The following is an 11,503-nucleotide window of genomic DNA, read 5'->3' on the forward strand; positions in this document are numbered from 1 at the left end:
ATGAACTTTATATAAATCAGCAAAATAATCGAAATAATTTAATTTCGTTATGAGGGTATTTTTTAGCTAAATATTTAATTGAGGGGTATTTTTTATCCATTTCAGATAGTTCATGAATATTTTTGATCCTTTTTTGAATTCTGTTAAAGGAAGGAGTATTTTTGAGCCAAAAATCTAAGGTATGACATTTTTGAGCTATTTCGGATAGTTCAGTATAATTTTGAGCCTTTTTCTTGTTAAATTCATTTTGATTTTTGCTTGTTCTTGCAATTTTAGGTTTGCTTCTCTTTTTTTGTTCTTATTATCTTTTTTTGCTCACTCTGTCTTCTTCTATAAGGTTGTTTATATTTCATTTAATGGCTGATTTTTCTTTGTTACTGTGATTCAATGATGAATTTCTAATTTTTAATTATGGTAGCAGGTCTTGCTATCTAGAGCAGAGACAAAAGTTAAAGAATTACAGAAATCAATTAAACTTCTGAAGGATACAAGTGTAACGTTGGAGGTGCAACATTTTTTTTTCCTGGTTTAATGTTATGATTCGTTAACTTATATTTTTTTTTTGGTTTGGATTGATCCATTTTAACTGGTATGCTTGGGGAGCAAATGTCTGTCAAGTTGGAAAAGTTAGTGATAACTGCCTATTTGATTAGTTTAAGAAAACTATATTACTTTGTAGACAAATCCGTTCAAGAAGTGAAGTAAATCTTATTCTTAGCTGATCGTTGCAGAATGATGAGGTAGCAGCTGAAGGAGAGATGATACGAGGAAGGACAAAACTCAGGTTTGCATATCTGGCTGCATTGTTGTGTTTACTTCATGACTAGAATATCTGAACAGGCTGGATTTTGTGTTCAATCTTTAATGGTTTATACAGGCCAAATGAATCCGTAGTGCCATACAGTCAGCGTACAAGATAGAAAGGCAAGCTGCAGGTTTGCAATTAAAAGGGAGAGGACCAGAGATAGAGATGATGATGAACGTCATCGAACTCGAGATTATGACCAGTAAGAGCTATAGCACTTTTAAATTTTAGCATTTATATTGCTTTGTGATTTCAATTTGCCCTCATGTTACTGTTAAGGGTTTGATTTAGACTTGAGGATCGTTTTTAATGATCTTTAAATTTCAAATTATTAATGTTAAAAAAAAAAAGAAATTTCAAATTATTGTTGAGTGGTAGTGGAAGCATGCTTCATTTTTGAGTTTGATATTCATATGATTTTGCTTGAAAGGCACAGAGATCATGACAAAGATAGAGAGAGTCGGCATAGACACAGGTCTCGCTCAAAGGGTAGATCTAAACGTAGATCAATGTCTCGATCGCATTTTCAATCCAAGAGGTTAGTTGTCTGTGCATGTATCTTTTCACTGGAGCATTTCCATGTTATATTCTCTCTTTTTATTTCCTAATATTCACTTAAGACAAGTTTTTTTTAATTTGAACTTCAGTTTATAGTTGGCTCTACCCTGCAAATACTAATTTTTTGTAAATTTGTCAAACTTATATAGGGGTCATTGATCTGTTCTTGAATTTTATACCCAAACATGTTCCAAGGTTCTTAATTAATATTGTTTGTCACAGGAGCTGCTGTTGATGGAGATGCAGCAGTACACGCTGACCAAAATAACACAGAGAGAAAAAGGTTGCAACATTCCTTCACTGCTCACCCGAAGGTTGACCCTATAACTGGTAAGAGAATAGTCATCTGAATCTGCTACCAATTATGGAAATAAATGACTGCTTAATTGGTTCCAGTCCTTTGTTCGTAAAGAATGTTACCTAAACTTTTAAAAAGGAACACCCATCATCTGTGGCTATCATCTCATCACTTTCATGTATCCTTTCCTTTAGTTGTAAAATCCTCCGAGGTGTTCTCCAATGAACAAGGTTCTTCCTCCCATTTCGGACCCTGGCTTTGTGAATGCCATATAGGTCATTACTTGAATGGATATATAAGAACCTTTAAAATATCCTGTTACTACCCACTACAATTTTATGAAAGTACACTTAACTACTTAGTAGTGGAGATCACAAGGATTTGGAACTGATGTTAACTTGATTCAAGTTACGTGGTCATTATTTGAGAAAGAACTTAGGTGTCTAGGTGCCTTTTGTTCAAATGTACAATGAAATATGGATCTAAAATAAAGCTGGGGAGTAAAATATATGATGATTTATTCAATTATATATTGTTACGTAAATACAGAGTTTGACCTGAAACTATTCTATTTGCATGCAGGGGAGATATTTACTTTTGGCTACTCACAGACACCACCTTACGCTACGTATAGAATCATTTCCAAGGATGGTGTCATGCAAGATCCAGTTCCAATAACAATACCAGCATCTGTTCTGGTGCACGACTTTACTATTACTGAAAATTATGCAATTATGATGGATCTTCCATTGTACTTCAGACCAAAGGTATGCCATCTTCGCAATTTCTTTTTCTATTGATCTATACTTGTAGAGTTTCGGGTTCGCTCTCCTGATGACAGCGATAAAAGTTATTCTGGTGAAGTAGCATCATTCATGTTTATAAATTTGAGTTCTCGGAGATGGTGGTGTTTTCTTATAAGCAAAGGGGTTAAGTAAAATAATGGCTAAAATGGAACTAAATGATTTTGAATTTCTTGCCTCATGCTTTTTTTTTTTCCTGAATTTAATCACAAAAGCGAGATTAATAGGCTATGTATTTCTTAGGAAATGGTGAAAAACAAACAGCTGACTTACAGCTTTGACTCTACAAGGAAGGTTTGCTTTGGAGTTCTTCAACGCTACGCAAAAAATGAATCCCTAATCAAGTGGTTCGAGCTGCCTAACGGCTTCATATTCCACAATGGTATGAAATTTTGAAATTTGAAATTTGTTTTCATTTTTATATCTGTTACGTGGAAGTTCATGCCCCTTGATTGGAAAATAGAACAAATTTCTAGCCACGAGGTAGATAGCAGTGTATAATTTTTCACTTCGAAGAGATGGATACGCTTTAGGAACCAATGTAAATGGTTTACACTTCTCAGATCGTCTTGTTAGACATAATGACTACCTGATTTTGAGCAACTTCTACTACAGACTGCAAAAGTACAAAAATGTTTATCCTCTTATTGGACACCATCAGACATAAACTTCAACGAATCACAAAATGTACATGCTTTAGTCTTACTAACTGATCCAAACTGAGTCTTGTTTCGTTGCTTGACCATCCAATGCTTGGGAAGAGGGAGATGATGTGGTCTTGATCACTTGCCACCTGCAGAATCCAGATCTAGACGTGATTAATGGAACTGAAAAAGAACAACAGCGTGACGGTTTCACAAATGAACTGTAGGAAAACTCTAACCTGATGGTCTTATTTGACTTTTAGATCTTTCAATTATCTTAATTCTACTCGTAATTGTCAGGTATGAGATGAGGTTCAATATGAAGAATGGTCTAGCATCATAGAAGAAATTGTCAGAGTCAGCTGTTGATTTCCCACGGGTCAATGAGAACTACACTGGAAGGTCAGCTGTTACAAGATTTTTCATTTCAATTCTGAAATTTCTGCACTACATGTATAAATATCCAGGATGTGGATTAATGGATGTTGAAATGCAGCGTAGGAACACCTTTATCTGCTGTCTGTCTCTCTTGCTTCCTCTTTTGTTCACAGTGTTGAGAGAATGGTCGCCTTAATTTTAGTGATTTGATCATCTCATTTTCACTCCTTGTGTCATCGTAATAAAAGTGACTTCTGAAAAAATTTAAGAAGCAATGCTATGTATATGGAACCATGTTAAACAACATTGCCAAGATCACAGGAGTTGTCAAATTTGATTTTCATGCGGAACTAGAGACTGGAAAATCAAAGCTTGAAGTCGGTGGAATGTTCCTAGAATTTTTGACCTTGCACCTGGAAGATTTGGCTCAGAGGCAAGTATGTAAGTTTTTGTATGCCTTACTCAAGTATGTAACTTTTGAGATATTTCGTTATATTGCTTTTTGTTAATCATATTAGCTCGTGAAAGATACTTTCTTATGCACTCTTTTTTTATTCAATCTTTTTTTTTAACAACATGGATCTTCCATGAACGAGTTTGGAGCCTCCCTTTTTGACAATTCTTTTATATTTTTGTGGATATTTTTTTTAATCTATTATCCTAGATATACATTATACCTTTTTGTATTTAACTTGAGCCAAGAGCAAACTTTGTTATGACTTTTACCAGTGGCGGGGTTAGGATTTTCAACAAGGGGGTTCACAAGTAAAGATTTTCATCATCTATGTGAGTTCTTAATTTGGTGTTTGATTGTTTGCCTTGGAATATCCTTTGTTTCGTTGATGTTGCATCTACATTGGATATTGTTGTTTTTTGGTTTCTTTTTAGAATACTACTAAAATGATCTTAAATAATCTCTATCTAAAACTGCTTAACATTGGATCTCCTGTATGTGATTACAACCCGGTTATGCAGTTAACATCACGTTGTAAATGTGCAATTGAAACTTTATTATCTTAAGCGTTCTTAACCTCACTTATATTTAGAGTGTTTTAAGGGTTGTCTCCGATCTTGAAAAGGAGGTCGTAGTCCAAGATTCAGAGCACAGGAAGACACTTTCTGACGTTAGTATATTGAATTCAGTATTGTGGTCATTATGAGATGAAGTTATAGTTCAGTTATCCAAAACACTTTTTCTAGATAATATATCTTTGCATGAAAGCACCTTATTGTTTTGCACTCTGAGGCTTCTGTATGAATGTTTTCCTTCAATCTGCCTTAAGTGAGTAAGCTAAGAAAATGTTAATATAATACCTTGTATATTGTCATAATTCCAGCCCCTTTACAAGTAAATATTTAACTATTAGTAAGCAACAAATAAAATATGTTAGCCAATAAAATGTCCTGCTTGGGCTTTAAAATACATTGTCCAACAAAGTGGTTCCATTTGAATCGGTTATTTTTTGAAGATGACTTACCTTCGTAGACTCTATTCAGCTCATTCTTTAATATCATTCTGATGCCACGTCTTCATCCTGTATGACTATGCGTCCTCGATAGTTTAGCGTATACATATTCACGTATATAGTATTGGAATGATGTGGACATATAAATGAGTATAGAAGATTTATGTAATCGATTTCAATTAATCGCGATATGAGATTGTAAACCTTTACAGTCTGTCTAAATGTAGAAGCTATTGGTATTTTGCCAAGTGTTGATAGTTCTGGTAGGTTCTATTTGTTGTTCCCCTAAGCAACTGCTAATATGTTGAAAGTCTAAGAGGGATGAATGACTGTAATGAAATGCCTTCTTTTTAGTGTGAGCTCAAGCTTGTAGATGGCATTTCATGTTCTTGTTCTCACTTTTAAGACATGGTGATTATCTTTCACCTCTGTATTCTTCATTTCTACCGGAACTATTGTTGTCATAGTTTGACATATAAAAAATAACTTGGACAGTCGTATTTCTAACGAATCCTCAATTCACATTCTCCGCTGCTTATACCTTCTTTCTCGCACACCTATTACATACTAACTATCCATTTTTCCCTCTCATTTCATTCTTTCAACAACCAAAAAAGAAAAAAAAACAATTTTTTCTTGTGGGTTGATAAAAAATGACAAATCTTTGAACTTTTTGGGATACCCTTTTGAGTTGGTATTGAAGTAGTAGTGTTATTGTTTTGTTGGAATCAAGATGGGTACAAAGAGTAAATACCAAATGAAGATGGTGACCGGAGATTATGGCTACGTACTTGAAGATGTTCCTCACTTGACTGATTACATCCCCGATCTTCCTATACTTCTATTTCTCCTCTTTTTTTACACTCTTAAACTAATCATATGTTATGTGCATTTAATTTATTTGCATCTTTGAGTCTTGAATTCCGTGATTATGTCATTTTTCTTATGTTAAACGGCTGTTTTGCATGTCTTTCTGCTGTGAGTTGTCCTGGAAACGTTGATTTCTAGAATTATTTCATTTCCTTGTTACTGTTTTTGCTATACTTGATTCATTTATTATTGCAAGCTCCCTAATAAAACCATACTGAGATGAAAAAGACTGCACCTTTGCCTACATTACACCACCTTCATCCTACGTGAACACTATCTTTCATAGACGGGGCTGCCATTTTCTTGTACACTTCATTTTCCTACCTCTGGGATAAATGTCATGACATTGATCTATGGTGGTTGATGGAATCAAGTGCATAAAGAACAGAATTTAAAGGCTGATTTTGATATCCATTTATACTTTAATGTCTTTTTCTCCCAGAAGCTCGCAACCAAAATAAGTTTCATGAGGTAGATATGCACTCTTGAGAGTTTCCTGAGCTTGGTCATTCTGGGTACTGCTTTTTAAATTTTTTGACAGGAAAACTATGTTGAGCCTATGTGTAAAATATGCAGAGAAAATTTATCTCCTGAATTAGAAGAGGTAAACTTAAATAAAATGAAGGTGAAAATCAAGATATCAGTTTCCATATGGTTTGGGGATAAGTTTTAAATCAAGGCGTTACTGGAAATCCTAAGTTTAAATAAGAAAGCCTTTAATTTTACTTTCAAATACTTTCAGTTTCTATTTTCTTTTAACTATAGTGAAAAAAATATTGCCAGAGAGAGCTCCTTTGTTCATCAATCCATCCTCTTTCATTTTGATAATTGTTATGAATTTATTTGATCACTTTGTAGATTGTTGTTCATAAGGACTGTCAGCGAGTAGTACATTTTCGGCGTGCTGGTCCACGCCAGAAGGTATGCCTACTTTCTTCAAGGATGGCAATATGCAATCTGTTGCCATTTACCAGTAGAGCTATTTATATGAAATCGACTCAGAAGAAAGCTTCAATATTTTTCAGGTTTATTTCAGTTCAGATGATAAGAAGAATAGGGGTGCGGAGGGTAGACCGAGAATTAAGTGGGGCAGCTTGATGTCGGTGAATGCACGGGAGATAGGGGAGAAGTTGGAGGGCATGGGGGTGTGGGAGGGTAAGGGAGACGTAGATGGTATGTGGAATAGGGCGGCTAGGTGCATCAAGGAGACTTCTACTGAGGTGTTGGGTGTGTCTAGGGGCAGGGCCGGTCACCATCGGGGGGATTGGTGGTGGAATGAAGAAGTTAAGAAGAAAGTGGAGACTAAGAAGGGGGCGTATGCTAATTTGGTTGAGAGTAAGGATGAAGAAGAGAAGCGGGTAAATAGAGAGGAGTACAAGTTAGTGAGGAGGGGGCCTAAGCTAGCAGTTACGGCTGCTAAGACGGCGACGTTTGAGAGCTTGTATGCGGGGTTAGAGGAGAAAGGAGGGGAAAACAGGTTGTTTAGGCTGGCTAAGGCTAGAGAGAGGAAGAGTCGTGACCTCGATCAGGTCAAGTGCATTAAGAGGGAGAATGGTAGAGTGTTGGTGGAGGATGTTCACATTAAGAAAAAGATGGCAGTCGTATTTTCATAGGCTCTTGAATGATGAAAAGGATAGAGTTATGGTGTTAGGAGAGCTGGAGCAATCAGAGGAGCGTCGTGATTTCAGTTATTGTAGACGTTTTAAGGTGGAAGAGGTCAGAGAGGCTGTTCGCAGGATGCGAAGGGGTAGGGCGACAGGGCCTGATGAGATCCCTGTGGATTTTTGGAAGTTTGCTGGAGAGAATGGTTTAAGATGGTTGACTGATTTGTTTAATGACATTTTCAAGTCAGCGATAATGCCGACGCATGGAGGTGGAGCACTATGATCCCTCTGTATAAGAATAAGGGTGACATTCAGTGTTGCAACAATTATCGGGGTATTAAGTTATTGAGTCACACTATGAAAATTTGGGAGAGAGTGGTCGAGTTGAGGTTGAGGAGGATAGTCTCTATTTCGGAGAACCAATTTGGATTTATACCCGAGCGCTAGACGACGGAGGCAATTCACCTGGTTCGGAGACTGGTGGAATAGTACAGAGAAAGAAAGAAGGATCTGCACATGGTGTTTATCGATTTGGAGAAGGCATACGACAAAGTCTCTAGGGAAGTTCTTTGGAGATGCCTGGAGGTGAGTGGGTCCCGGTGGCGTATATCAGAGCAATCAAGGACATGTATGATGGAGCTAAGACCCAAGTGAGGACGGCGGGTGGTGATTCTGAACATTTCCTTGTCCTGACAGGGTTACATTAGGGATCTACTCTTAGCCCATTTTTGTTTGCTTTAGTGATGGATGTGTTGATGCGGCGTATTCAAGGCGAGGTGCCCTGGTGTATGCTTTTTGTAGATGAAGTGGTTTTGATTGATGAGACTCGGGGGTGTGTGAATGATAAATTAGAACTGTGAAGAAAGACCCTTGAGTCTAAAGGGTTCAGGTTAAGTAGGAGTAAGACCGAGTATTTGGAATGTAAGTTTGATGGCTCGAGGGAGGGGGATGACGTGGTAGTAAGGCTAGAGTCTCAAGTAGTGTGTAATAGGGATAGTTTCAAGTATCTTGGGTCCATGATTTAGGGGAATGGTAAGATTGACGAGGATGTCTCTCACCGTATCGGGGTGGGATGGATGAAGTGGAAGCTCGCCTCGGGGGTGTTGTCTGATAAGAAGGTGCCGCCTAAGCTTAAAGGCAAATTTTACAGGGTGGCAGTCCGCCCGGCCATGTTGTATGGAGTAGAGTGTTGGCCAGTCAAGAACTCTCAGAAATTAAAGGTGGCGGAAATGCGGATGTTGCGTTGGATATGTGGGTTTACTAGGAGTGATAGAGTTCGGAATGAGACTATCCGAGAAAGGTTGGAGTGGCTTCGGTGGAGGATAAGATGCGGGAGGTTCGTTTGAGATGGTTCAGACACGTGATGAGGAGGGACATGGAAGCACCGGTTCATAGGTGTGAGAGGCTTGCTTTGGATGGTTTCAGACGGAGCAGGGGTAGGCCGAAGAAGTACTGGAGAGAGGTGATTAGGCGGGACATGGAGCAGTTACGACTTACTGAGGACATGACCCTAAATAGGAAGATCTGGAGGACGCGTATTAGGATGGAAGGCTAGTGTCATTTTGGGTAGGTAGGGTAGGGCATTACTTGGTGGGTGTAGTATTCTTATTATGATTTCTTGTTGCTTGTAGTATTACGATTGTTTACTAGTCTTTGTTTACTCTTTCCCCGTATGTGGCGTCTCTATGTTGTCTTATTCCAAGTTTTTTGGTATGACTTTGATTACTATTCCTTGTCTTGAGCCCGGGGTCTATCGGAAACAGCCTTGCTACTTTCCCGGAAGTAGTGGTATGGACTGCCTACATCTTATCCTCCCCGAACCTCACTATGTGAGAATACACTGGGTTTGTTGTTGTATTTCAGTTCAGATGATGTTCCTGCTTGTATTATAACATGTGGTGGTTTGTGCCCTGGGCTGAACACAGTGATCACAGAAATTGTACATAGCCTCGACTATATGTATGGTGTAGATAAAGTCCTTGGAATGGAAGTGCGTTGGCTGATGTTCGAATTTTTTATGTTTCATAAGCATTTGTCTGTGCTGTTGACAGTATATTTTCTCCTTCATAGGGAGACTACAGATATGCAAAAAACACTTATCAATTCGACTCCAAAGCTTGTAAATGATATTCATAAACGTGGTGGTACAATACTTGGGACGTCACGAGGAGGCCACGATACCACAAAGATAGTTGACAGCATATAGGACCATGGAATAAATTCGGTACCCCAACTATGAAAATTGTCTAAATACATCTATTGCGGAATCTTAGAGGACCTTTTCTAATTGCCATACAGTAGCTTGTTTAAGCTTGACACCATCTGATTTCAACCTCCCAAAGCTTTGTCTGAACGAGGATTTGCTATGAAGCCTGATCCTTTATTGGCTCCTGGAAATACAACTATTTCTTCTCCCTGGACTTACGACAATGTAAATGTGAGCATCCAGTAGTATGTTATTCCCATGATTGTATAAAACATACATTTAGGATCAATTTCATCAACTGATCCAATCAAACGGGATAGTCCCTTACTGTTACATTTTCATTTTATTCTACTATATGCGTTGCACGGGCATACCAATCTAGTTATATATATATATTTTATTTTTTTATTATATAGAAAGGAGAATCCTTGGACGACCAAGGGCATTTTTGTCCATTAACAAAAATTTTAACTTAAAGTATGTTGTACATAATGCAACAAACGTACTGAACATCCCCAAAACCCATACAAGTTGCTAAAATTTTAACTTAAAGTATGTTGTACATAATGCAACAAACGTACTGAACATCCCCAAAACCCATACAAGTTGCTATCAAATAAAAGTAATTGGTGATGGCCACATGTAAAACGTAGTAGAGACCATCTGTATATTTAGAAAAGGGGCCCATCGGAGGTAAAAGTTATATACTGTTTTTTTTTAATCTGTTTCAAAAAAAATATTTTATTTTTTTTTACATTATTTTAATTTTAAATTTCTACATGTCAGATTAAAGGAAATTTTGGTACATTTGACACAACTTTAATTTAAAGTTACAAGATTGAAAGTCTTCTTTATTTTCTTAAACTTTGTGTCAAGTCAAAGTAGCTCATTCTTTTTAAAATAATGCCGAGGGAGCACTACTTATTTCTTTTTTAATGGAGTAATTTTTAAAATGTGGAGATCCAATCAATTTGATGTACTTGTTATTTTTTCTTATTTATTACTGTATATTATATTGAAAACAATTAATTTAATTTAAATATTTGTTATATTTGAGAAAAACTCATTAACATTTTTTCACTTTTACTTTTTATTTAATAAATATAAAAAATAATATGATAAAAAAATAAATTGAGTAATTGACAACAATACTACCATATTCTATTGCTCCACAAGTGGGTTTTGAAAATGAAAAAATGTATGTAGACGGTAGACCTTATCTATACTTTGTTCAATTGAGAGAATGTCTTTTGAAAGATCCTCCACTTTAAAAAAAATAAAAAATCTACGCTTTTATTAAAGTAGACAGGAGAATTCACAAAATTTTTAATTGTAACTCTTCATATAAGGAAGCATAATTTTTACTTTGTCATTTTAAATATTTGCTATTAATTTAAATAGTTGAATTGATGTAAGTTTGATTTAATTTTAAAATTAACCAACATAAACTTTTTTTATATAGAAATAATAATTATCTTTAATCCAATTTATGTGCATTGATAATAAAACATTTTCATAATTTTAAATTAACCAAATCAAATTTAGTTAATTATAAGAGACCACTTATTTTATTGTTCAACTTATTATTTAATGCTTAAATTTACTTTTTTTAATATCAAATAATAATGAAAAAAAGTTTATTTAAAAATATGAATACCACAAAATAATTAAAGTATCAAAAACTGGAGTAAGTTGAATTAAAGTAAATAGGAGAACTCACAAAATTTTAAATTGTAAATCTTCATATAAGAAAACAGAATTTGTACTTGGTCATTTTAAATATTTGATATCAATTTAAATAGTTGAATTAATATAAGTTTGATTTTATTTTAAAATTAACCGACACAAACTTTTTTTATAGAAATAATGAT

At 35.8% G+C, this 11,503-nt stretch overlaps 1 protein-coding gene across 7 annotated transcripts; it reads left to right on the plus strand.

Moving 5' to 3' along the window:
* Window positions 1-276: 276 nt before the first annotated feature.
* On the plus strand, window positions 277-10,003 carry LOC107847932 (carotenoid 9,10(9',10')-cleavage dioxygenase). Of its 7 annotated transcripts, XM_016692538.2 has the most exons (12): window positions 277-337; window positions 422-505; window positions 732-784; window positions 878-1,007; window positions 1,236-1,343; window positions 1,586-1,693; window positions 2,244-2,428; window positions 2,708-2,846; window positions 3,226-3,331; window positions 3,409-3,510; window positions 3,605-3,927; window positions 9,497-10,003. In XM_016692538.2, the coding sequence occupies exons 4-10, from the start codon at window positions 971-973 to the stop codon at window positions 3,449-3,451; spliced, it is 726 nt and encodes a 241-aa protein (XP_016548024.1). In that variant the 5' UTR covers window positions 277-337; window positions 422-505; window positions 732-784; window positions 878-970; the 3' UTR covers window positions 3,452-3,510; window positions 3,605-3,927; window positions 9,497-10,003. The 7 variants fall into 7 exon arrangements, with proteins under 7 accessions (XP_016548024.1, XP_047255576.1, XP_047255573.1 ...); XM_047399617.1 differs by lacking the exon at window positions 277-337 and adding an exon at window positions 6,681-6,743 and having other exon boundaries at window positions 361-505; window positions 3,409-3,927; XM_047399619.1 differs by lacking the exon at window positions 277-337 and having other exon boundaries at window positions 361-505; window positions 3,808-3,927.
* The last annotated feature ends 1,500 nt before the right edge of the window (window positions 10,004-11,503 follow it).

This window comes from Capsicum annuum, chromosome 11 (genome assembly GCF_002878395.1).
Source record: "Capsicum annuum cultivar UCD-10X-F1 chromosome 11, UCD10Xv1.1, whole genome shotgun sequence".
Classification (NCBI taxonomy): Eukaryota; Viridiplantae; Streptophyta; class Magnoliopsida; order Solanales; family Solanaceae; genus Capsicum; species Capsicum annuum.

What these genes read in the sequence shown, in the direction of transcription:
- LOC107847932 (XM_016692538.2), top strand. Translation starts at nt 971, where the DNA reads ATGATGATGAACGTCATCGAACTCGAGATTATGACCA. An exon ending in GAAGGTTGACCCTATAACTG is followed by an intron (nt 1,694 to 2,243) that starts GTAAGAGAATAG and finishes ATTTGCATGCAG; the next exon opens with GGGAGATATTTACTTTTGGC. An exon ending in GACGGTTTCACAAATGAACT is followed by an intron (nt 3,332 to 3,408) that starts GTAGGAAAACTC and finishes CGTAATTGTCAG; the next exon opens with GTATGAGATGAGGTTCAATA.